Source organism: Emydura macquarii, unplaced genomic scaffold (assembly GCF_026122565.2).
Source record: "Emydura macquarii macquarii isolate MOO-44397 ecotype Brisbane River unplaced genomic scaffold, CSIRO-AGI_Emac_v2 contig_1254, whole genome shotgun sequence".
NCBI lineage: Eukaryota > Metazoa > Chordata > Testudines > Chelidae > Emydura > Emydura macquarii.
The window spans coordinates 605,813-633,337 of record NW_027131391.1 but is presented as its reverse complement, the minus strand read 5'-3'; the positions used below and the strand labels follow the sequence as shown (position 1 = coordinate 633,337).

Below are 27,525 nucleotides of genomic sequence, written 5' to 3'. Positions count from 1 at the left end.
GTCTTTCAGGTGTTTGATTATTTTCTCCTCTTCCCACTCCTCTCCAGTAGAAAACTGAGAATTAGTGTCAAGCTTCCACCTGTGTTTGACATAGCTTCTATAAGGAGAAAGTGTACCACAACAAAGTAGAACAGAGTTAACACTCTTACTATTCCCTCCCAATCCACTGCAGGATGTAAACTTTTCCATTCTCACTGCTTTTAAACTGTAGAAGTTGATAGTATGAAGGAGACAGCACTCTTATTTCACTTCTGAGTCCCAAGTTTAAGTTTTATTCTATGTGAAATGACTTCAGGATGGTCTCACATCTTCTTGCTGCTAGATGGAGTCTTCATCCATTCACATTTTGGAAAATATCAACCAGAACGTGAAGTCTCAACAGTTGGAAGCTGTCACATGAAGTGCTGGAGTGTTAACGACAGCCATGTTGCAATATGTTACTACTCCTATTTCCCCCTAGAATTCTATTTGCTGAAAACTATTTATTCACATTGTCTCTACATTTCTCCATAATGATATCTGAAACAAGCCTTCTATTGAAGCTTTCTCCAATGTACCTTAAGTAGTGATGCTCATAACATGGTACTTCATATCTTGAAGAACCATATATCTCAGCTTCAGCCTGGCCTCCAGATTTGCTTTTAGTGTGCGGGTGCTAGGTGGTGGTGGTAGTGGTGGCCTGGGATATACAGGAGTTCAGACTAAGAAAGCTAGTTATCCCTTGTGTCCTTAAACTTGTTATAACTAACATACACACAAAGCCATCTGAATTGAATTCCACCCTAACCAACTCCTTCATTTAATCTGTGCATTCAAAGACCTTGTCTTCCATTCTCAACAGGCGGCTCATATTCCAACAACTCACTGATACACAAACAACAGAATTATCAGATCAAGACAAGTAAGATGGTTGGGTGAACAACATTAATAAGTTAAAAAAAAGAAAAAGCATTTTTTTTTCTTTCTTGTTCATTTAACAATTGTTTTCAGCTGCAGGCTCAGATAACAGAGCCATTAATTACACTGAGAGTACACCTCCAGTATAGAGTGAGAGGGGGATGCCATGGTAACTGGCAAATGCAACAGCGAACAAAATGGTCACCCTTTTGGTAGGCCTGAGATCTGAAAGAGCTAGTCTTTTTGTCCCTTTTTCTTGCTGTCTGTAGGTTTTATTAATGCAGCAGAGAGACAGCTCAGGAAAAACACTTTCAGCTCCATAAGCAGTCTCTAATGTCTTGATGTGCAGGAAGAAAAGAAAATGAGGAGATAAAAATTAGCAGCAAGTGGGCGGAACAAAGGAGGGGGAGAACCACATGAGGCAGAACAAGAGATGCTTATTTTCTAATTATTTAATGTTTCACTTATTTCCCCCCATCCCTGGGAAAGAGCTTTTAACGGTTTCTTTTACAGATCAACAAGGTAAAAATGTGGGAATATGAAAAGAGAATCTGGACATCCAAGCCAAATCAAACAATGTCTTCTCATCAGTGTTCTCTCTGAAGAAAAAAAAATGTTTACAAACCTAGCAAATTGTCTGAGCACGATGTTGATCATCTTCCAAGGCAGAAAAAAACAAAAAAAACATCCCCAACCTAAACCCCACAAAACGACCCCCTCATCCTCCAATGTTCTATTGCAGTCCACATTCTGCTTTGCACATGCACAACAATTTCTTCTGTTTCAAACAAAAACTTAAAAAGCCACTTTGTACATAAAATCTAACATGACAATTGACTAATTGTCTATCCATTGATATTGCAATTTGAGTGACTGTTTTAATTTTGAGACTCTGGACCAAGGAGAAGCCTTGCAAGCTCTTGTTAACAGATAATAGGTTATACTGCAAAGATATGATTTTTCTTCTCCAGCACATGAAGTCCCTCCACAAAATTTATTTTAATTAGTCATCATAGTCGATAAAAGATTGAAATATGTTGTAGTTAGAGAGAACTGATTTCCAGAATTTGATAAATTAACATTTTGGATTGGTGAAACAAAACAAAAAGGTCTCATTTTTCCAGGGGTAGAACTTGCCTGATCCTGCCTATATCGTTCGTTTGCAGCCACCACCACCAGGGAACTCGGGGGTACTTGAATCCCTTGGCCGGAACCTAGTATTTCTTTTCAGCCCTGTGATGTTGGTGGAAGGGAGGACAGGGTCTGCCATAGGGCCTTGACCACCTTAAGCACCCTTTCATGCACTAGTAATGTGACCCTAGCCAGCACCGTGGCAGCCAGCACATGGAAAAGGCTATCTGTGGGCTCCATGAGCTCCTCAATCTCTAGGCCCAAATTGGAGACAATCCTTTTAAGGAGTTTCTGGTGGGCCTGAAAATCCTCTGGTGGGATTATGGGGGCCAGGCCAGTGACTGCCTTGCCAAGGGATGATGAGGATGACAGTAGCTGCTGGGGGAGGGGGTGGCATTTCCTTCTCTTGGGGTGGGAAGGGACTGTCACTATCACCAGGTCTACTAGTCTGGTGCTGGGGTCCGAAGCCAAATCTTGACTCTGCACTAGGGCAGTTGGTGCCGCAGACCACTTCTCAGACATGTGGTATGAGTAGGGTTCTGGTACCATGGGGATTCCACAAGGATTCCAGTATGGCAACTGGACCGGCCATTGCAGATAGTGTGGCAAATGGCATAGCATCGGGGAATGGGGCACTGGGGATTGGTGCCGGGAGTTCTTTGCCCGTCTCCATGTCATCAGCGACCAGTGCCAAGAGGACGAAGATTGGTACCAGGGCAACCGAGATCGGTGATGCCCTGCTGGAGATATGCGGGAGCATGCTGCCAGAGACCTGTGCTGCGAAGGTGGAAACCTTTGCCGAGCAGGGGACCAGAGTGTTATGGACCTGTGCCGGGCTTCAGGGGAGTGGCACTTGTTGAGCATCCACTGAGGTGGTCCCATCAGGGATTTTCCCCTGGATACAGGGGCTTTCATCAACTCTGGTGCCAAGGGAAGTTCCCATGGAGTGGAGGGTGTCGGTAGGGCCATAAGGTCCCTGGCCACCTGAAAGGCTCCCAGTGTAGATGGCACCGCTAGCTGGAGGGTCCCTTTCCGCTCCCGAGAGTTGGAGGTGGTTCCCTCAAGGGACTTGAAGCCCGAGGTGGAGAAGCTGGCTCCTGATGCTCTGACGCAGGCAATTGGCCCAACCAGGGTCCTTTGCCCAACTCCACATTCTTAGGCATGGGGGAACGACCTACCTTTGTGCTGTTTCTTTTGCCGTTTCTTCAGTACGGGTGATGTTGAATGGCCCCGAGAGGGGACCGGTGCCGGTGGTGTGCTATGTACTGCCATTGATGTACAGAGCACCAAGTCAGAGTCGGATGGTTCTGAGGCTGGTCTAAATGCCACCTCCATCAACAGGGCTTTCAGGCAAATGTCCCTATCTTTCTTAGTCCAAAGCCTGAAGCCCTTACAGATCTTGCACTTATCCCTTCTGTGTGTCTCCCCTAAACACTTTCAATATCTATCGTTGGGATTGTTGAGCGGGAAGGGCTTGTCACAGACAGAACACGGTTTGAAGCCCGGGGAACAGGGCATGCCCCGTTGCAAGGCAAGCATCCCTAGCAGGATCACTAATACCTAATTTTCTATTAGCTATATACAAAAAACTAATTTATAAGAACTATAAGGCAACTATGAAATATTTGCAACTGCAAGAGAGAGAGAGGAAGTTCCAGTGACTGTCACAGGTAAAAAGAAGAAACTGAGAGGGTGCAGGACTAGTGGTGCCTCATATACCGGTGCATGAACATGGGGCTCCAGAGGGCGCCAGAGTCATCCCTATGGATACCACTAAAGCAAAAATGTCTGCTAGCCGTGCACATGGCTGCAAACACACCTAACATGGAATCAACATGAGCAAGCACTCGAAGAAGTAGTATCTTTCTTCAGCAGATATTCCTTCATATTATAGAGGAAACCAAACTTTACACCAAGACAAGCCCAAAGACAATTATGTGATGCCTAATTTGCACAATCTACTATGCCTTTGAGTTTTTATTAAAATTTACTAGTTTTGATTTCACAGGAAGGTTCATCGTAAAGCAAACTTTTAAAAGTAGCTGACATTGAAAGCTGCCGAGAAGTTTTGACTGCCAGTTTTAAAAGGGGAGAGAGACAAAAGCATTCAGGCTTTGACAGCTATGAGCAGGGGAAGAATGTCATGGATATGTTATTTTGGCAAGTGCACAAAGTCGGGGGTAAAGGAAAGGTTTGATCAGTTGGGGTGGTCTAAGGGGAGTGGGGATTTTGGCAGTTGGAGTGGGAAGGGGTGGTTGGGAATTTCTCTTTCACTCTCCAGGGATGGAGATCCCAGAGCAAGGACTCTTTTTAGTCAGGCAATGGTTAACACCACAGAAATAACCTTGTAATGTTGGAATGGACTACCTCATGTTCTTCTCACGACACTCAGATGATGTACTATATCTGCAGATGTATTATATTCACTGAAGAAAGATCTTGGAGTCATTGTGGATAGTTCTCTGAAAACATCCACTCGATGTGCAGTAGCAGTCAAAAAAGGTAACAGAATTTTAGGAACCATTAGGAAAGGGATAGATAATAAGACAGAAAATATCATAATGCCATTATATAAATCCATGGTACACCCACACCTTGAATACTGCATGCTGTTTAGCTCTTCACATCTGAAAAAAAGATATATTAGAATTGCAAAAGATACAGAGAAGGCAACGAAAGTGATTGAGGGTATGGAACAGCTTCCATAAGAGGACAGTTTAAAAAGACTGGGACTTTTCAGCTAGGAAAAGAGAAGACTAAAGGGGGATATGATAGAGGTCTATAAAATCATGAATGATGTGGAGAAAGTGAATAAGTGAGTGTTATTTACTCCTTCACATAACACAAGAACTAGTGAAATTAACAGGCAACAGGTTTAAAATAAATATCAGGAAGTACTTCTTCACACAACACACAGTCCACTTGTGGAACTCGTTGCCAAGAGATATTGTGAAGACCAAAGTTACAACAGGATTCAAAAAAGAATTAGATAAATTCATGGAGGATAGGTCCATCAATGGCTGATAATCAGGGATGCAACTCCATGTTCTGGGTATCCCAAGCTGCTGACTGCCAGAAGCTGGGAGTGGAGGAGAGGGGATGGCTCACTCAATGATTGCCTGTTCAATTCATTCCCTCTGAAGCACTTGGCATTGGCCACTGTCAGAAAACAGGATACTGGGTGAGATGGATCAATGATCTGACCCAGAATGGCCATTCTTATATTATGTTCTCATGCAGCAGCCAATGGGAAAGGTGGCTCTAATTACACCACGTTACTGATGCTATGCACATGCATGGTTCCATACTTTTAAGAGTTGCAGCATAACAGAGATACAGCTTACCTGCACTTTGGAGATTTACATTTGGGTGCACTTGTTTCACAAGGTATTTTCAGATATGTAAAAAATCTATCTTTATCTGCAATATTTTATGTATTTTTACCATATTTATGTAACAAACATCAGTTCTCTCAACAACGCTGAAAAACAAGGTTACTACCAGTAACTGTTATTCTTTGAGATGTGTTGCTCATGTCCATTCCATTATAGGTGTGTGCACGCCTCTGTGCATGGCTACCAGAACTTTTTTCCCCTTAGCAGATTCCATACGGCCGGCTCCGGCACCCCCTGGAGCCCCACGCTCATGCTGCGGTATATGAGGCACTGTCGGCCCTAGGCCCCCTCAGTTCCTTTTTCCACCCGTGACGGTTGCTGGAACTGCCTGTGCTTGCTTCGCAAGTGCTTCATTCCCCGTTGTTTGAACTGTTATTATTGTTACTTCTGTTAGTTAGGAAATTAGATTAAGTACTGTGAATAGTGTTCGTTAGTACCTAGGGTAGTACCAGCTGGGACTTAGCCGAGACCGGGGTATACCCCGGTCACCGGGCTTCAAGCCGTGAGCGTCCTGCGTGAAGGCTTTCCCGCTCAGCGACCCCCATGACAGCTGCCTGAAGTGCTTGGGAGAAGCCCAGGGCAAGGAGAAGTGTAAGATCTGCAAGGCTTTCAAACTAAGGATTCAAAAGGACAGAGAAATCTATCTGAAAGCCTTGCTCAAGGAGGCAGTGCTTCGTCCGGCCTCTGAGCCGACCCACTCCGTCTCGGTACCGAGTGCGGGGTCGGTGCAGAATGCACCATTGGTACCGGCCTTGACTAGACACCGCACATCATCTCCAGTACTGAAGAAGAAGCGGAAGCAGTGCTCGGAGCGTGGACGCTCCCCTGCACCATCCTAACAGGCGGGGTCGAGTATGGAGATGCATCGGGGCCGGACCACAGACACCTGTTCACTGGAGCCAGCGTCTCCAGTCAGGGAGCCACCCCCAACTTCGGGAAGAGGAAGAACCCCTCTGCACCTGCCGGTGCCGTCGACACTGGAAGCCTTTAAGGCGGCAAGAGCTTTGTTGGCCTTGCCTCTGCCCCATCCTCCACCAATGGAGAAGGGACCGGTGTCGCAGGAGAAGCCTGCGTTGGGTCCCTCTGGATGACTCAAGAGATCCCCAGTGTGGGGAGGAAGATCTCCTGCAGGCTGGTCACCTAGGGTAGAGCAGCGCCGCTCCCCTAGAAGCCGTTCCAGGTTGCGGTCTTTGAGCCGACCTGCGCCGAGAAGGGAAATGGAGTCACCCTCCCAATGCCGATCTTGATCCCCGGCACTGGGAGAAGCCACTCCAGGAGGTGGCGCTGGGCACCACTCCGCAGATGGATCCTGCCATTCCTGCTCGCCAACACTGACGAGTTCACCCACATTGAGGCGGTGCAGAACCTGGTCATTGGAGATGGACTTGGCACCGAGGAGTTCACCTGCACCGAGGTGGTGCTGGACATGGTTGCTGAAGCCCAACGCAGTGGCAAGGGGCAAGAGGAGACGCAAGTCATCTGTACTGAGGTGACACTCTGGAACATTCAGCTCCTTGAAGCGTGGTTCCATGTGCTGAGGATGTTCTTCAGAAAAGCGGAGCACCCGGGACTTGGGGGACCACTCTCCACTAACTCGGTACCGTACGGCAGGAGCCTCAGAGGCATCGGATGGTGCCTTGGTGTCCTCCCTGCGGGGGTAGTCGCCGGGCGAGTCACCGTCGACAAAAAGTGACAGAGCCCTCAGCGCAGGTAGCCCCTGGATGGCCTCAAGGGCAGTAGCCACCACAATGGCCATATTGGGGCACCTGGGGTTTCCCAGTGGGCCTGGGACCCCCGTCCATTAAGTCCTCGGGGGTATGGTTGGTGCCACCGGTATCAGGGAAGGTCCACCACTCGCCCTCAGAGGATGATTCGGACCCACGGGATGGGACCTCTGTGGGAACTGCCCGTCAATGGGAAGGAGTGCCACCTCCCGCTGTACCCCTCCAATCCTCTTCCTCCTCCTCCTCAGTGGATGAAACAGTCTCCCAAGGTCACTCAGCACCTTTGGATGGTTTCAGGGCGCACCAGGAGCTGCTTAAAAGGGTGGCCTCCAACTTGGGGCTCAAGGTGGAGGAACTAAAAGAGGCGTCGAACAGCCTCTTTAATGTGCTTGCAGCGGCTGCTCCAGCTTGAACAGCCCTATAAGTATTATACAATATACTCAACATCTGCACATCATCAAGGAAGCTTTTTATCCTCTCCATGCTACTTGCCATGCCACAATTTCAATTATGATTGAAGAGTTATATTGAAAATTTAGAGTTGTAACAATGATGACACAATATAAGCTTTACAAGCTTCTGTTCCTGTGTTAATAAAAGTGCTATTTGTAAGTACCTGCCTAGGAGAAGTGAAGAAAGGAGACAGATGTACTAACATTTTTAAGAGTACAACACATTGTTTATATAGGTCACATTAAATTCACAGATTCAGTCTCAAGTAGTCAGTGGAAAAGCCTATAAGAAATTCCCTTCCATCAACCTAGAAATTTCACACCTAACTCTGTAATAAATGCATCCCCAAACAAACTCATCTAAATGCTTTGGAATGGTCAGGCAAGTTTGAATGTCAGAAGTGGCCCTGTTGAGAGAATTAGATAACAGAGTCACAGCAAACTGTATGCTAATTTATTTAAAATAATATGCATGCTAACGGGAACAGTAGATGGCAAGACTAAATGCAACTTGTAACTTTGAGGTAGTAGACTGCTTTCAAAATTCCAAATATCTTTGTGACTAAGGGCTTGTCTGTATTACCACTTTTGCTGGTACAACTTATGTTGCTTAGGGATGTGAAAAAAAAAATCCACTCTGAGCAACATAAGTTACACTAGTAGAATCGCCAGTGTGGACAACGCTAGGTTGGCACAAGAGCTTCTCCCCCCGACACAGCTACTGCCAATTGTGGAGTGGTTTTATTATGCTGATGGGAGAGCTCTCTTCTGTTGGGACAGAGTGGCTACACGAGCAATCTTTCAGTGGTGCAGCTGTAAGCTCTCTAGTGTAGATATGACCTAAGTTTACAGCCAGACTAGAAGAAGCACAGAGAAAAACAAACACCTTTCCTATTGCTGTGTGAGTGTGGACCAAATTCATTCCTGATGTAACTCCAATGATTTCAAGAAGAAAACAGCTGAATGACTGATATTTACTCCACTTGTAACAGAGATAACCAGCTATTGGTTGAAAGGTATATGGAGAAGGAAAAAGTTTTGTTTGTAGAGTTTCAAAGCTTCCAGCATATGAGAGAAATTTTTGTTAGTATTTTTGCTAACACTATGATGAGCACTATTGCCATAGTACCACCAGGAGGGATTTCATCTGCTTTCTATAGTTATTCTTGGACAAGGCTCCCCAGCTCACCAGGTGCTTCTGCTTTCAGGCTACCATTTCTTTACAACTGCATATTTCCATGTCTGAGACAAGGACTGTATCTTATTTCTTTTGTTCTTTCAACAACCTTTTTTTTTTTTTTGGCAGCTAGAAAGAAAGTTTCATAGATTCCAAGGCTAAAGGGAGCACTGATCTTCTAGTCTAGTGGTCCCCAAACTTTTTACCCCGCACCACCCTTACCCCATCTGTGCCCCCCACCCACCCTCCTCCCCAGCTGGGGCTGGGAGCGAGGCCACAGCTGGGGGGCTGCAATCGGGGCTGAGGCTGGGAGTGGGGCTGCAGTGGCCTAGGCTGGGAAAGGGGCCACAGCCAGTCCTGGTGGCCACAGCCAGGGCCAGGTGCCACGAGCAGAGCAACGAGATTGCAGCCAGGTGCTGCGACCCAGGGTGGAGGCAGGGGCAGGGCGCCATGGCCAGGTACCAGGGGCTGAGTCTAAGGCTGAGCTGGGAGCCAGCAGCTGCAGCTGGGGGGCCAGACTGCAGCAGAGCTCTGGGTTTGAGTGGGACTGGGTGGCTCTCTCTCCATCCCTTGTGCACACTGGCCCAGGCCCAGATGCATCCCCCTGAATGTTGCTCCATGCCCCCAATAGTGGGGGCGTGTCCCACACTTGGGGACCTCTGATCTAGTCTGATCCCCTGCATAATACAGGCCATATAATTCCTTTTGAAGTAGAGCACATTGTTAAAAATATAAATAAAACCCAACCTTGATTTCAAAATTGTCATGGATGTTAAAATTCATACCATTATTTACAGTCTCAAATTGTCTAGCTTTGACTTCCAGTCACTAGATCTTGTTATTCCTTTCCCTGCTAGATTTAAGAGCCCATTATCACATATTTGTTCCCCAGGTAGGTACTTATAGAATGATCAAGTCATCCTTTAACTTTCTCTTTTTAAGATAAATAAATTTAGCTCCTTGAGTCCACCATAAAGCAGGCTTTCTAATCTTTTAATCATTCTCGTGGCTCTTCTCTGAACCCACTCCAATTTATCAACATCCTTCTTGAATTGTAGACACCAGAACTGGACAGTCAATGCACAAGTACCAAGTACAAAGGTAAAATAACCTCTTTACTCCTTCTCAAAATTCCCATTTGTGTATCCAAGGATCACATTAGCCCTTTTGGCTACAGCATCGCATTGGGAACTCAAGAAAGGCTGGAAGATGTGAAGTATTTTCAGATGAGATGCAGAGGGATTTTTTTCCATCCTGCTCCAGTTTTTCTTGGCTTTTTTGTCTTAAAAAATTAACTGGGTCAAGCAGTGGAAACACTTATCTTTCATAATGGAATTCAGTTTTTAAAGAGTCCCTTAGACTCAGAAGAAAATCAGAAGCTTTTAGACAAAAACTATCCTTATATATAAATATAGCTAGTATCTTTATCATCACCTTAAATTAAAACCTTCATTTATGTATTCTTCCTACAGTCCATCTCCTTCCAAGAAAGAGTCACCATTCTACAATGATGAAGTAAGGCAGTTAAGTGACTCAACAAAGGTCTCTCAAAGCCTATGCATGAGCTTGGAATACAACTCTGGTCTCCTTATTCTCTTGTCTCTCAAGCTATGTGTTTTAATCAAAAGGCCATCTTTTGCCCCCTTCCTATGACCTCACCATATAATGAGGAAGAAGGATGAGTTGGAACAAAGAGAAAAATCTTTCATTAAAGAATTTTTCAGAATTGGAGAAAACACGTTTAGGGTTTTATTTAGAGCTGGTCAAATTTTTTTTTCATCAAAATGTCATTTGAGCCTTTAGGATTCTCCACAGTCATAAGGGGTAGGAAATAACATAGTTAATTCTTATTATCTTAAAACATAACATTCACATTCTTGAGTCTGTATTCCTTAGTAATGCTGATTTCATAAAAATGATCATAGCGGGGAAGCAATGGAATAAATACTGAGAATCATTAAATAATTAGAAGATAATGGAACTGAGAGCAACAATTAACAATGGTTTATAAAGAACAAACAATGCCAGACAAATCTGACTCTGTAATTCTGTCCAAAAAAAATCAGTGTATGAAGAGAAAGCATAATGTCTAATATATTCGGACTTTAGTAACACATTTAACATACGTATCTTGAGAAATCTTACTTGCTAGATTAATTCAAAATTATTTAGATTTGAATTTGGTTACAGAATGATATCTGCATGAAAGATCATAAACAGAGTAATGTTAAACAATAATGTATCGATTTGGGAGCGTGCTGGAGGGTCAGTGTTAAGATTGGGTTTAACTTTTTAATGAAACATATAGAAATGGAAATAAACAGCACATTAATGAAATTCACAGGTGTTGGTAATTTGGGAGGTATTGTGAGGACAGAAAAAATACAAAGAGACCTAGGGAGGTTAGAAATGTGGACAGGAAATAAAACTTGGAAAAATGCAAACAAATATATCTGGGGAGAAAAAAAATATGAAACAGATATTTAGGGAGAGGGAGAAAGCTGGAAAGCAGTAATACTGGAAGAAACTTGGAGAATGGAATACTAGACAAGATAGTGGACAAGAAATTAAGTAGGCGTTTACAATATAATATAATAGCAAAAAAGGCCAATGTGATTATGGATTCTATGTCTTATTATTTGTATTACAGTAGGGCTGAGACACCCCCACTATAACTTAGACCGTGGTGTGCTAGACACTGTACAAAAATATATCAAGAGAGAGTCCCTGCCTTCTTACAAACTAAAAAGACAAGACATACAAAGAGTAGGAAGGGAAACAGATACAGAAAGTGATGTATCTTGCCCAAAATGGCACAGCAGGTCAGGGGCAGAGCTGTGACTAGAATCCCCCTCTTCCAAGTGCTAGTCCAATCCCTACTCACTAGATCATATTACCTCTCTCATGCAGAAGCATCAAGTCTTGGAGCAGAGAGAAGATATTTCCTTTCTTTGGCCTTAAGTCAGCAAAGTAGTTAAGCATGTGTTTAACTTTTAGCGCATGCTGAATATCCCATTGACTTCAGAGACTGATTTATAAGGAAATGTTAGAGCTAAAAATATACAGCTTGGTTAAACAATTAAGAGTATCTTCTGAGGGGTATAAACACAAAGGGAGAAGAAATATTTAGAGTGGTACAAAGGAGTATAACTAAGAGCAGGGGGATGAAATTTAAGGAGAAAATCTAGGTTGGTGATCAGAAAAACATTTCAGATGGTAAAATCTATCACACCACGAAATAGTCTCCCTACGGAAGGGGATTGGACCATGCACTAGAAACTATATTGAAGGGAACAATTCTGCATTTGCAGGGAAGATGAACTAGATGATCTAAAGTTTCTATGATTTACTGTTATGAGTTCTTGATGTATTTTTATACATACATGTAAAATGCATGCGCACGCACACGCACATACACCTCCTGCCCCATCCACCTTAATAAGCTGCCTACAGTCTCTCATTAACCAAACCACTTCACTAGATGGGGGGTAAAAAACCCTAATTGTTTCAACAAGAGGACAAGCAACTGCTTAGCTAAAAAAGATGAGGCTTTCGTTATGTGTTAATGATCAAGTGACTTGTCTCAGCAAAATGAACTTGCTTAAGTAATTCTCTTGGGTATGTATAAAATGCAAACTAAAACAAAAGATTGTTATGGAGCATATAATTTCTTAGTCACTGTCAACTCCTACTCATATATGCAGTACCATATATTCATGTAACACCAGCTCCTCATATGCACCAGAAGCTACCTATAACCTGAACAAGACTAAGCACTAAGCAAACATAAGCTGCATTGAGCTCAACCTCCTGTATGGTGACATCCTTATTTTCAAACTAGTAGAGTGCAATAGTGTAAAAAGAAGCAAGACTAGGGTAGGTATGCCTCAGAGACATTTGGTTTCATGCAAAGAACAGCCAACAAATTAGTAGTTTAGCTACACAACCCTCTCAAAAACCTTACTCCTATTAGGCAGGAGTAGCTTGGCATCCAACAAGCAGCACAGACTTGGGTTGCCTAGAGTGACCTGTCTGCTTAACACTTGTGTTTACACAGACAATACTCTATCTGCCCAGTGAAGGATCAATCCAAGATGAACTACTCCATTACAAACAATACGTACATTATTATACTGATTGGGTCTTCAACTTCAAAATGTTTTGTGGACAATCTCCTGGAACAGGGAAAATTGAATCCAGGATATTGTTCTTGCTCTCTTTAAATTGAGGAAATGGAAGATGCTAAGTAGTATTTAAGATTGTGTGTCAGCAGTTTATAGGCTCTGAGCCAAAGCCCTGTGAAGACAATGGCAAGACACCCATGGGCTTCAGATCAGGCCCTTATTGTGCATGAATCAAATGCTTTTCTTTGGATTTTTTTTTTATTTAAAGATGATTTTGAAACACTAAAAATGAATTAATTAGCAGCTGATTGATAGTGGAGTTGACCTTAGAAAACAGGCAGCCTTACAACAGGCTCAAGCAGATTTTATGGTATGGATCCCACATTTGAAATCTGAACACAATAAATATACAGACAATCATAAGAGATTAATCAAACAAATCAGTCTTTTAAAAGGTAAACAATACTGGTTCTGAATAAGATTGGTTAATACTTGTATTGAAAGTTCACGTACATTAATAATGATGAGATAAAAAGGTTTTCTTTAAAAAAATCTTAATGTAAGGAAGAAGCACAGCAGATTTACTGTAAGAAAGTAACTGAAATAAATCAATTTTCAAAAATGGATGTTGATCATTTTAGCTAGCACTCAATACTAGGATTAAGTTATTTCGATAAAACAAAGATAAATTTCCTATTGCCCTGCAATAAAGTTTGGATGTTGCTTCTGTGCAGAAAACAATCCATTCTCTCTCTTCTTTGACTCTCTCTCTCTCTCTAATCTTTCAATTCCTATCTATCTGACTGTCTTAACCTTTTAAATCCCTTGGTATATAGCATCATAATTTATTATTACGAAGTGTTTTAAATTGAAGTTCTCCCTCTGCGGAAAATGTCTCCCTTGACTCTTATTCTACTCATTTCCATTAAGTTACATATTACCTCTACCTCCAAACAAGAAATAGTGGAGATTTCTCTTCACTATGAGCCTTCATCTTCGCAAATCTCACTGGTCTGACTCAAACTTCACCTGAATTTGTCCTTACTTGACTCTACTTTTGCTAAAATTATTAATGTCTTGTTATTTCCTGTTTTGATTATTGCAATTCCCTCTTCTCTGGTGCTACCACATACATGTTCTTTGAACTTCCATAGGATCCAGAAGGCAAGGTTGGGGGGACTAGGAAGAAGAAACAGATACCATTATCCGCTTATAATGCTCCTGCTGCCTGACCCCACTATATAATTCAACAGCTTCATGTAACAGTTTGGATATAGGATGCTGCCTTGGCTTGTATTGGAGCTCTTCTCACAAGCCACAAAGTTAGTTTCTCTTTTTAAATCCCCCTTTAAAATCTTTACTATTTTCTAGTTTATAATTTACTGTCTGTCTCTATAACACTTTTTTGTTGTTGATACTTGGTGTGAGAATGTGGGAAATATCTATATTATATTTGTGAAAAAATATGCATTCCTCAGTTTTCCCACTCACTTTTGTATTGTGACCTATTAGAATTGAAGAAGTTAATTTCTCCTGTGCAGCAATGTAATAGAAGATGGGTATTGGCTGAGTAGATATGTCTGGGTTGGTATGAACGAACTTTCAAGAATGGTCAACATATGGATGGAATTACTTTAGAGAGATAATGGACACTAACTGGCAGCCAAGGGATGCAAAACACAAGAAAGCAGCATGACGAGCACTTGAAATAAAGAAGTGAGATGTTAAGGGACTGCATTAAGAACTCTCCTGCCGAGGACTGTGGAATGGATGGAGTCCTTAATGGTTTTGAGCCAAAGCATGTTTTGCTGCAAGCATGGATGTGTGTAAGCTTTGCTTTTTCATTCTAAACAAAGGACCCTAAAATACTGTATTTCAGTTGATTAATAATGCTGACTTGTTTTGAAAAGACTTTCCTGTGTCACTGAAAACATATGCTGTTCGCATAGCGCCCAAAGGGAAAAGTATCCAAAAAGAGATTAATTTTTTTGGACTCAATAGAGCCACAGTGAGAAACAACGGTGCTGACGACAGGGCCCAATCGTGGAGTAGTGGAGCTGTGGGGCAAATAAGTAGAGGCATAGGACATTTCCAGAAAGACTGTAAAAAGGTTGGAGGTAAGCTAGCCCTCTGGATCCATGATATTTGGTATGAATGGTGCTATTGTCTCATTGTTTTCTTGCATCTGTTCAGCCAATACATGTTAGGTATAGGGCATACCACATGAATATTGTATTATATCCAGCACTCAGGCAGTTATATTAAAACTTTTATTCATTTATGTCAAGGTATATATCCCACAATACTCTGCAAAGCGAAATGTAGCTTCTGGCATTAGCAAATACAACTACTATGTAAGGTGAACATGAAGAATTGCTTCCCAAAAGGAAAGGTATGTATATCTCCTTTTCACTTTGTACTATTTTGTCTTTAGGCAATACACATTGGCTAAACTTGGCTATTTGGTCTTTTGAACATTTTTACTATCGAACTGCAAGTACAGTCAATCAATTGGCTATACATTTTAACTAGTAATTCCTGCCACCCCATCTGTCTGTCTCCACATGTTGCCTCTAGTCTTAAACAGAGTGAAAACTCCTCTTTGGGACAGGGACTGTCTTTTTGTTCTATTCGTAGGGCGCCTACCACAATGGGCTCCTCATCCTTTGGAAATACAAATAAATAATTATATATATATATATACAGACAAATGGTATTGTATTTCTCAAGTTAGGGCAGTGAGTGCACCTTTGTAATGACTGACAAAATGTAAATAAAAATAAACTGGTTCAAATCCTTTCTGCTTCTCTGACGGCTGGAATGTTTTTCTTTGCCATACCACCCAATAAGATCACATAAGAGAAGTAGCAGTTAAACAAACCCTTAGGGGTTGTCTATGCTACAGGGGTTACAACATCATACCTGTGTTGCCACAGATATGCCACTGTAAACCTGTAGTGTAGATGCATCCTGAGTGAAAGGGTTTTTACATCACTGTAGGAACTGCACCTCCTGAGTCGTAGTAGCGAAGATGACAAAAGCATTTTTCCATCGCCATAGCTGTGTCTTCACCAGGGGTTAGGTAGGCACAGCTACAACACTCATGAGTGTGAAAATGTTTAATGTAGAACAGGACTCATTTTAGACTGGCCACATTCATTTTGAAAGCACACATTATTCTAGAATGTTGCCATTCCAACAATGCTCCACAATCCAGACACAACCCAAGCACTGCAAGCTTTCCTTTTGCAGCTTCACCTTAATCTATCTTTCTCCTGCAAAACTAGCAATTGACCTCTCCAGATGAACTTTTGCATGGTTCTGAGAGTGTTGTATCTAACTTTCTTGTTTAATAAAGATGCTAGAGGTTCAGGGGGCCCACTGTTCATAGTCACTACACATTTGTCATGACAATCACAGAGAATTTCAGAAATAAAAGAAATGTGTCTGTGAACAGTATGGATCAAATAATCCCTGTAAAAGAGATGGAGAAGCTTTCATATAAAAATCTGCTTTGTCAAATTCCTCTTCCAATCTCACTAAAGTTCCTGTATTAAAGTGCTCACTTATTTTCTGCTCGTGTTTAGAGAGACATGACAAATACCAAGGCCCCTGAAAACATTGCCAAAAATCCAGGTGAAAAACTTCATTGATTGGCTGGCAAAAAACTAAAAAACAGGTACCGATTGGACATCCCATTCAGTCACTAGTTCTAGCAGCCAATGAAAGTCTTCATAACAAATATGTATGCTGACTGGCCTTTCCAGCCTGTAAAATCTGTGCTACCCTGTGGCCGTGAAAGAAAAAACCCAGGATATTGGCTTGGAAAAAAATGATTAAAACAGCAGAAAAACCACAGACCTTGAAAGTCTATTTCTCCATCCAACACCGCCCCCTCCTCCACCCAGTAACATAGCCCTCTCTCCTTGGGCTGCTGCTGTTTTACACATTAGCACCATTTGCTTACAGAAGGTAAATATTTGCTGGTTTTGATAAAGCAGGATTCATTCTGTTGGAACCAGACAGATGTCCCTTAGAGTAAATATTCTAGTGCTGCATATTAATGGCTTTGTACGAGCAATAATATGACAGCTCCATGCTACTTAAGATCACATCTCAAGCAGAAGAAAACCGAACACACTATGCGGTTGAATAATCTCTAAAAGTTCAGATTTCCATCTTCCCAAAAGGCAATTCCTAGAAGGTTTTGAAGTAAGGTGTCTATTAAATTAGAAAGTAAGTTTTATTTCAAATGACTTGTTAGGAGAACCTGTTTTGTTCCAGAGTACCCTGATATCAAATCTGCTCTAACAGTTGCTGTCAAGACTAAATTTGTTTACAGTATTTTCCCATCTCAAAATTTCGCTACATGCCTGAATAATGAGTGACTTCACTAAAGGATCCGGCAGAAGAGGAATCACATTCCCAGAATCTTAGCATCCTAAAACTAATATAACTCAATTGGACAGGCTAAATTTCTCAAAACTCTACTCAGCAGCAAATTATTTCCATCATGGTACAATAGAAGGGTGGATAAAAATCATTTCTGAAAAAAAAATTGGTTTACTTACATCAGATTTTTTTAATTTTGTCATTTAAATGATAAGTTTCTCTTTATTAAAATTGAACCTGTTATACAAAATACATTATAATATCTTAAAACATTTAAATAAAAAATAAAATATGCTGAATTCATGAGCCTCTATAAAAACTTTGAGTTAAAGGCTGCTTTTCTATATAAAGAATTAAGAGAAAAAACATCTAACTTTTGAGGTCAAGCTTAATAAATATAGCACAATAGGACAGTCTAATGGCATGTCTATACTGACGGCGGCAAAGTCGCCGCCATCAGATCGACTTATCAGTGAAGACCCGCTCAATCGATCCAGAAGTCTATGCTGGTAAACCACCCCCTCAAGTAGCGTAGCGCTGTGTTGACGGGAACACGGTTCCCGTTGGTGCAGTGCAGTGAAGACACTGTGCAGAAGGGAAGCACAGCAGTCGATGGGAGTTACGCAAGCTACTCTGTGTAGCTTGTGTAACTCCTGTTGTCTGCCACCGAATCGCCAGGTCAGTGTAGACCAGGGCTCTGTAATTTAGGAGACTGTCTCATTTTCAAGGAATTTAAGCTCTAGTCACTTTCATGTAGGCATATTTGAATATTTTCTAACACACTAAAATGTACAGTTAATAAGAATCTCAAAATATTAAGCTATATAATTGTTTAAATAAATGTATGTAATTATGGTTTACCCTCCTAGATAGTAAAAAGATATACAAAATCTAGTGTAAAAGCTCTCTTTAGTTGTAAATCAACGTATTTTAATGGTTACAAAACCACCAATGAGAGTGCAACTTTCTTTAGAAAATAGCTGAAGTACAAATGGAAAAGTTGATTAAACACTTGGTGATTTAAATCATGATTTAAATCAATCCACCCTCAACAACAGCATGGTTTGTTTTAAGAAATTCACTACTCAGAATATTAGTTTTACAATCCAGGTCACAAATCAGCATGATGACTATAAAACTATTTGTTTTAAAGGAAAAATAAAGACATTATTTGCCTTTCTGATCCCAGGTTTATTTATACAGAAACAAGTTTAAGAGAGGACTATATGAACAGAGAAAAAGCCCCCACTATATTGCCATTTGCACCATTTGTAGTCATTGTGTAGTTTTAACAGGAAAATGTTACTGGCTACCTGATGGGTTCAATATGGAGAGCAAAGTCTTCTACTGAAAATCAATTTCAAGAAAGATCCTGCATCTGATTCTACCTTTTCCTTCAAGAAATCAAATTAGTTCTCAAAAGCTTGTCAAATTGCTTCTTAAATGATGCTGCATTGCAAAATATAGCATAAACAACTTGACTATAGAGACTAAAACATAGCGTCCTTGAAACTACATGAGAAGTGCAACATTTAGCACATTGGACTATATGCTCCCACTGTTCTTGTCTGCTCATATTTCTAGGAGAAGGAAAGAGTTCCTTTGTTTTATCTTGTTAATACAACAGAATTGTTTTAATAAATGTTAATAATGCCAATAATGAAAATCAATAAATCACGTCTAAGATTCTACACCTGTAGGGAGTATTATGTATTAGCAGAATGGGAAGAATTCTCATACAGCATAAAAGATTAAACCAGTATCTTCACCAAAACTGTCAAATTGAAAAAAAATTAAGTTGGTCTGTGCGAAGACAAATGGTCTAGGCCTTTAAACCAGTTTTTCTCTGAGACGCTGTTTGACATACTAACCTCAAAGATGCACTTGAAGAACAAAAAGACGTGTTTGTAATACATATCAAGCAGAAGAGGACACACTTACATCAAGATAAGAAAAAAGATTTTAGTTAATGAGTGCTGCTGTAATCCTAACGCTTCAGGTCTTCATTTTTCTAATCTAGGTGATGGTACTCCATATTTAAGGAATGGTTAATTTAAAAAAGTAGAATAGAATCCAAGGTTTAAAGATCTGCAAGTGGTCTGACTGTAGAAGTGCATCATGCTCGGTTGTCTTCTGGTTTCTGACCTCTCTTGATTATAGACTAATACTAGTCCTAGAAGCGAATTTCTGGTTATCATTGACATGCCTAATAAGCAATTACTTAAGTAATAAAAGTCCCAACTCAAGGACAGCAAAACATTTCTTTTGAGGAGACAGAATTAGTGAAAACCCCAAATGCATGCTTTTTATGTAGCCTGTTGTAGAACTAGGCAAATACCTAGATTAGTTGATGCACCCTCTGGAAGACGTTTGCATACCCCCAGTGTATGTCTACCCCTGTTTGAGAACCACCATTTTATGTCACCAATGATTTCTTATGAGTAACAGACTGGGTAATGAGAAAGACCACAAAACAGCTAAGGGGTTTGCAACGGACTTTCACACAGAAGCTAGAAGACCTTGACTTTGCAGATGATATCAACCTGCTGTCCCATACCCACAAAGATACGCAAGCTAAAACAAATGATCTCCAGATCTACATTAGTAAGACTGAAAACCAATACCAAGTAAACAAAAACCATGAGAATCAACCCCAATATCACTTTCTGGGATTAGAGACATAAGGTGGGTGAGGTACTACCTTTTATTGGACCAATTTCTATTGATGAGAGAGACAAGCTTTTGAGCTACACAGAGCTCTTCCAGGTTTGGGATAGGTACTCAGAGTGTCACAGCTAAATACAAGATCAAATGGATAGTTTAGCATAAGTAGTTAGGACATATTCTAAGGGACCATTCTAGGATTGACGTAAAAGAGGTCAAACACTTCATATATCTTGGCAGAATCATAAGCAAAACAGGTGAAACACATGAAAGAAATTAACAACAAAGGGTCTCAACGTTATTTAGAACGGGAATGACATACAAACATGCAGATAAAATTGGCCATAAAGTAAGAAGAGTAAGCAGATGAACCCATAACGGAAGCCTCTGGTCCAAAATTAGCAACTTTACTTGGGGGTCTAGGGTAGTCTGGAAACAGGTGATGTAACTTGTACTGATTAGATATTCAGTGGATGTACAAAATGAGTGCATCTTATTGATCTACGAGATGGGTGGGATTGTAGCAGGAAAAGCAATTAAATGGGTGGGTGTAGGACAAAACAGTCCTCCAGCTTATCTTTCATCCTCTTGTTAGTTCTTTTCCTGCTTCAGACCCCTTGATGCATAAGTTGTTCTCATTTTGCACCCCCCATTAAATACCAAACTGATACAAGATACACAACTTTACCACTTTCATCCATTTTTCAATGCTTTTGTGAATGACGAATATATTATATTTAAATCATGACTGAATTTGGCTCAGTATGTATGCATAGTTCTGTATTTCTGGTGCAGAAAATCTTAGTCAGAGGCACTTTCTGTATCTAGTTTTATTATTTTAAAATACCACCTCTACCACTTTCATAATATAGGAAAGAAACAAATAGCTTCTTACTTGGACTTCTTTTCATGTTTCAAACAGATTTGTGTTTATTGTAAATACATTTTTGAGGGCTGTCCATCTCTAATTCACACTAGATTTTTATATTTTGAAGGAATGTATAGAGGCAGCTGAGTAATATTTAAAAACTGGCTATTGAGTAGGCACACTGGGATTTTTCCAAGATGTATTTTACTTTTTCTAGTTGGACTGTGAGTCACTGTTTCTGCTCTTAATCCATGTGTGCTGATGCTAGGAATTTAGGAAATTATGCTGTTGTTGCTAGAAACCATAAAATCCTGTGGTATTGTCAATTCTATGGTTTGCCAGCAACATGAATCACTGTAGACACACCTACTGACCTGTTTGTTCTTTCCTCTTGGCTTTAGCTCTCTCTCCAAGGTAGGTAAATAATCATCTCCCTTCAGGCTCCACAGCTGTTGCTTGGAGTAGAAACCCAGAGTTGCTGGGTGACCATGAAAAATGAGATCTTTACATGTAGCAATACTTTCAGATCTGCTGTTGCTGGTCCAAAGGTTTAGAAGATTTAGATAGAAGAATCATTGTAAAGGTACGGAAATCACTCAGATTTCCACTGTTACCTGCCTACATCCCTGCATCTTAAACCAGCTCACTCAATTATTCAATAGATCACAAGTCATCACAATCCTGCAACAGCCTTTGTAGTGACTGATACTGTGAAAACTGATGAGGAGAAAAAGAGTATAAAGGGTTGGATAAACAAACTGGAGCCAGTGGACAAAGAAAGAAGAAATGTGACAAACGGCTAAGAAACAAATAAGGATTTAATTATCCTTAGCAACAAACACTTGATTAAACATTCAAAGAGTGAAACCTCTTTCTCTCTCTGATCTCCAGTGATACTTGTTCTTCAGAAACAATGCTAAGAGGAAGTAGATGTTTCTAATGCACCGCAAAAACACTTGTCTGCCAACAATCATACCATGAGACAACAGTGTTGGTGATGGTAAAGGGACAAAAGAATGATTTAGTGCTTACCTGTTTCTGTGTTGAGGCTCCCATATGCACCTGACAGAACTTGACTGCCTGTTCCAGGGCTGCTTCCTCATCCTCCTGAATGAAGAAAGACAATTGATGAAGCCAGGATGATTTAGTTACTGGTAGGAAAGCTACCCTTGATTTTGGTGGAGCCAAAGCAGGCCCTTGAGTTCTAACACAGTGCGGGCATGATTGCTTCTTGCAAAGAATACCCTTGTCCCAGCAAGTCACTCTGTAGCAAAGTGCACCTTGCCTACAGGCAGTTTGGTGGGATGGTATGAAGCCAGCTAAGATATGTGGCTCCTTTTATATTTTGTTGGATATGGTGCTCACTGTGGCTCTCTGGTTTAATCTGATTGATTAATCTGTCACCTGTGCAACAGCATAGAGTCTGAATCTGCCTAACAAAGCCACTGCAAAATTTCAAGCTGGGAAGTGCTGAAGGACCACTTTGCCTACTGCCCAAGTGTGTCAACTATTAGTGAACCCTACTGACCAAGGAAGCGAAAAATAAAGCCTTTATTGCACTCTCTAAGCCAAGATCATAAACCAGAAATGTTTGTTAGAAGTAGTAGTTTTAATGTACTTTACTTTATAGATAGGACATGATGCAGCACCAAGAAGTTAAGAGCTCCAATACGGATGCATTAGGGATATATGGTCCTAACCTAGGTGACATATCTTGACTAATAATCACGTCCTGCCATCTTGATTCATAAAATGACAATGGCAACAGAGAGACAAGGCAGATGAGGTAATCTCTTTTATTGGACCAACTTCTGTTGATAAGAAAAACAAGCTTTTGAGCTACAGAGAGCTCTTCTTCAGGTAATAGAGGAAGCTGTTTGCCCAAAATCCTACCCGAGGTCAGAGAAAATAGAGTTTGATAGTAAAATCACTTGCCTGTTTAATCAGCATATATGTTTCTGACATGATCTTCTCAATCCTGCCCAGGTCATAGGCCATGACCTTCTGACCTTGTTGCCACACCCGGTAGGCATCCAGTAACAGGGTTTTCCCAGACTCTGCATCATCTAATAACTTCCTCTTCCTGTTTGATCTCTGGACAGTCTCCTCTGCAGGTGCTGCCTGGACTGTTCCTTTAGCTGCCTGCTGTTGTTGCTGTTTTGAACTAATGCTTAACTCCTCCAGTGAGAGTTCTGCAGTTCTGCTTTCAGGAGTTCTGTCTTTCGAGTTCCTGCCAGACTGAACAGAGTCTGGCTCAGTATGTTTAAAGGAAGAATCAATTTTTTCGGTGTCATTGGAATATCCATCAAAATCCATGGGCTCAACTGAGCCAGGCCTTGGGACCTCTTTCATCTCCTTGTCAATCTTATCCTCTTGTTCCAATGTGTCCATAGCATTTGGGGTTTGTCCCTGGGTCACTTCTTTTACTCCATTCTCAGTACCGCATACTGCTCCATCAGAGAAAGCTGGCTTTTTGGGAAGGACCTCCTTTCCTTCTTCAGCACTAACTTTGTTGGAGACATCTGTTGTCATCTTTCCTAATGTAAAGCTATAAGATTTGGAACCTTGATCTTCTGATACCTTTAAAAAAAGGTCATCCTTTTTAATTACCACTGAAAACAGAAGAAGCTTAGTGTTTGAAAGCTAACTACAGGTTATGTGAAGGCTGACAATAAGGACCACTGTTGTGTTGATGTGTTTTGTGCTAAAGAGAATGAGTTTGTTTAGTATTCATTCTTGCTTAGTTCTAAAAGAAAAATCAGTTAAAATTAATTCAAGATACTAACTTTAAGACCAGTTATTATATTCTGATGAAAAGATTACAGCTGATCCATTAGTACAGACTGGATCAAAGCTGCAATGGCAGGTTTATTTTAACCCTACATTTCCTTTTGTTGCTTCAGTCTATGCTATATATTTTATTAAGTAAAATCAGGGTTTAGATAGCTAGAAATTTCCTCCATCACATTGCAACCAAAACCAAGTGACTTCTTTTGGCACCTAAACACTAACGTCAATTTCATAATCTTCATTTTGGGTGCTCTGACATAACCTCCTTTTATGGTCAGAGGCTTAAAAGATATGATGGACTCTGATCTAACATTTGAATTTTATGGCTTTGCTGTAGTGAAATCTGCCTTTGGAATATCATCAGAGAATACCTCCTGCTCTTTCAGACCACAACTGATATAAAACGCTAGTGTTGTAATTCTTACTACACCCAGATGGAACTGCATACATACAAAGGTCCAACTCCTTCAAATTTGTTTTCAGTGAGTTTATTAGCTTGTGCTCTTCTTAACTGAAGAAATCCTTAGATCTGAGTTCTTCCCTTGATTTGTTTACCTAACATGCTTCCAAGTTCCAGTAAACTTAGTCTGAGGTCTTGCCTACACAGCAAATTACTGCATGGCAAGCAAGGGTGTGATTCTACAGCACACTAGTTTGCTGCACAGTAACATCCACATGGACACTGCTACAGTGAAACGAAAAAACGAGAGTGCAGCTTGGCATGCGCTTCACTGTAGGACTTGCATTACACTGTAGCAGTGTCCATATGAGATGTTACTGTAGACTGTAGGTGCTGTAGACTGGCACCTTGGCTTGCCACATGGTAAATTAACATGTGGACAAGCCCTGATACTGGTTTACTTGCAAAGAATATGAAATGTTGGGTGGTCATTCATTCAGCCATTTAACTCTTTTTCAGAGATGTGAGACACAGCTATTCTTTTATTCTTTTCACAAAGTGACTGGAATCTGAATGATACCACTTAATGAAAGCTATAAACCTAACATGCATATGGCTGTGAAGGAAAAGTATTAAAAAGAAAAATCGAGACCCACAGAGTCTAGGTTTGTTCTGCTAAAGATCCTAGGCCAGATTCTGCTCAGTAGCATTGGTTTTACACTAATGAAATTACGTGGGGTAAGTGCAGTTATTTCTGACTTCCACAAGTTTAAGGAAGAGCAGAATCAAACCTACTCTTCATGAATGTCTCTGGGCAGTTGCACAGACGCTTTCTTACCTCTGTCAGCTCGTTGAGTGTGTCCTCTAATACCTTCACTGTGAGAACAAAAGCTCTTTGTGCAAGAACCTGGCGATCTGCATCCCGCAAGTATTTCCTGTGCCACAATGAGAAGATGAGAAAGGAAATTAAGCATAAAAAAGTTCTAGGCTTTCAAAAACAAGAAGTAATAAATGATAATTTTCTAAAAAACTAAAATCTGTTTAGAACACGTTGCAGAAAAAAACCAACATCAAAAATTTATACTTCTACATCAGACTGCTTTCAAACTTCACCCGTATCCTTCCCAAGTGAGAGGCACTTTGTGGAGAGTGGCATTTGTACTGGCAAGACACTGATACTATTATCTATAGATGTGAAAAATGCAGAAAAATGGTGTACAAGTTTTCCCATACAACTCTTTCAATACCCCTGAAATTCTGGCCTACAGCATCGTCCCTAGTCAAAAACTGGATTTCTCCTGAGCAGAGGATGTCAGTTATGAAGAATTAAGCTGAACTGTGAGGTGGTTTTTGTAACACAAATAAATGTCCATTTGAGGCTGAGGGGGATCAGCAGAGTTGTTTTTACCTGTGATCCAAGCCACCTTTAAATCCAGATTTCTAGACTTAAAAAGCTAATGAATTAATGCATGTAAGTGCTAATTATTATCTACATTAAATAATAACTATTTACATTAAGTACTACAGAAAAGTGACGTTAATTGGGTGGAACCTACTTAAACTACATATGTAATCCACTCCACTGAAACACTGTAGCCCCACTGATGTGCAATGCACAATTTTATTTCACTTTTATTTAAAAGAAACAGTTTTCAGAGAAAATGTTCTCAGCAACCAGCCTCAACCATCCAGCTTGGATGAACAATTACTGAATTGATGACAATTCTCTAATCTATTACAACTAACAGTTTATTTGAATAAGGCTAAAGTCAGAAAGAAAAACCCTCTTTTTAGTTAAAAAAAATTCAAATATAATTGGCACATGCTACATACTTGCCAATGTTTTCACTTACAGGTTCCTCACATGGCTGTAGCTTGCACTGGTTGGCACAAGTCGACCATATTTTAGACAAGTTCTAAACTTCATTTTAAAACTGTAAATGATTATACTGTATTTTGAACACATCCAGGAACTATCTTGGTATAAATTTAAAGCCTTCTGTGCTCCAGTACTTTTGATATGCTAAAAATTAACATATTTTTTACCTCAACTTTGCTGAACATGTGATCACATTCATGAATGCACAGCAACATATGCAACTCACAAGCGCTCACACACTGAAAACATACAGTGAGCTGTGTAATGCCTCCAGCCACTAAAGCCTATTACCATCCATTTTGAGTTCAATTTCTTAAAAACTGCATCCTGTACATATCTGTTTCCTTCTCATTAACCGACTTGAATTTTACTGTAAGTGTTTTTAATGTACCCTGCAATGCTGAAAGTCTGGCCTAATTCTATCTATATATGCAGCCATCATTAAAATGACACTCGTTCAAAGAAAATTAATGTAATTAAAATTAGATCACTCCTGTATTAGATAAGCTCTTACACTGTGGCAGCTGCCAATAGCCAGTTAGGAGTCAGTCACTCAGGAATTGCATGGACACAAAAATGCCTGAGCCTCAACTTCTGAACATGACTTCTGTGCCAGAAGAGGTCAGGAGAGGGGCGATATACATAGCTATTCTATGTGCTGGAGGAGTGTAAAGCATCTCTAGTAGGGCTAAGAATCTGGCTCCAGAAGTCATAGGTCTTAGTACGATTTTTAAGCATAGTCAGACTTCCTCAGAACCATATTAATTCATTCTTTTGAAATATGTTCTTTCTTCAACAGAAATACAATTTGATGGTGTTATAGATCAAGGTTTTATTTTTATTTTTTTAAAGTAGTTAACTATTTTTCCAAAAAGAGACAGAAAAATGGGGGGAATATTCAAAATCAAAAGAAAGGGTTTGGTAAATGAAGACTAAACTTATGGCCTCACTTTCCCTGATCAGGGGTCCTCTGCAGCATGGACGAGACTTTCAGCAGGGTGTTATAATCCTTGAGCTGAGACAGCACGTTCAGCAGCAAGACAATGGAGCGGTTCATATGAGATGCAAAACTGCCTGGGCGGTCGATTTCATCCACGGGGATTCGCCAGATTCCCTGCAAAGAAATCAAGAGAAGACGCCTCTAAAGATGGATCCACAGTAAAAGACAGGACAAAAAACTGAAAATATGGATCAGGTTCCTCTACATTTTGCGTATACTGTTTCAGCATGGGATGGGGTATAATCAATCAATGCAACGGGTCTTTAAATAAGGAAATCTGGATAAGGAACAGCAAGGAACAGAGTCTTACAGAATCCACAGCACACACTTTAGATACATTTGCCAATGAATTCCTGAAAAAGGCAAGAGCAGGGTCTTATCTGAACCTGGCCCATGTTAAAAGGTTTTAGTGTTTTGGTGTGACAGAAACCAAATCTCATTATCAAACAAGGCAAGCTACCTTATCCTTGAATGTGTGAATAAAATTTTCCTGATCTAGTTCAGAGACTCTCAACTGTCAGCCAGCTACTGTAGACATGTATCTTCAAATAGATAGCAGAAAGGCTTCACCTGCTTGGTGTTTGCATTGATATCAGTATTAAAGCATTAGCCATGGAGCAACCAACCTCTGG

At 40.7% G+C, this 27,525-nt stretch overlaps 1 protein-coding gene across 3 annotated transcripts in view; it reads right to left on the bottom strand.

The window, feature by feature from the left end:
- The window catches only part of CABIN1 (calcineurin binding protein 1), a 202,166-nt gene that overhangs the window by 26,928 nt on the left and 147,713 nt on the right, over positions 1 to 27,525 (bottom strand). For all 3 annotated transcript variants that reach the window (XM_067549979.1, XM_067549978.1, XM_067549980.1), the window contains exons 30-33: positions 26,844 to 27,007; positions 24,853 to 24,949; positions 22,760 to 23,404; positions 21,857 to 21,931 (exon numbers count right to left, since the gene is read on the bottom strand). In XM_067549979.1, coding sequence (XP_067406080.1) covers positions 21,857 to 21,931; positions 22,760 to 23,404; positions 24,853 to 24,949; positions 26,844 to 27,007 — 981 coding nt within the window. The remainder of the gene's footprint in view (positions 1 to 21,856; positions 21,932 to 22,759; positions 23,405 to 24,852; positions 24,950 to 26,843; positions 27,008 to 27,525) is intronic.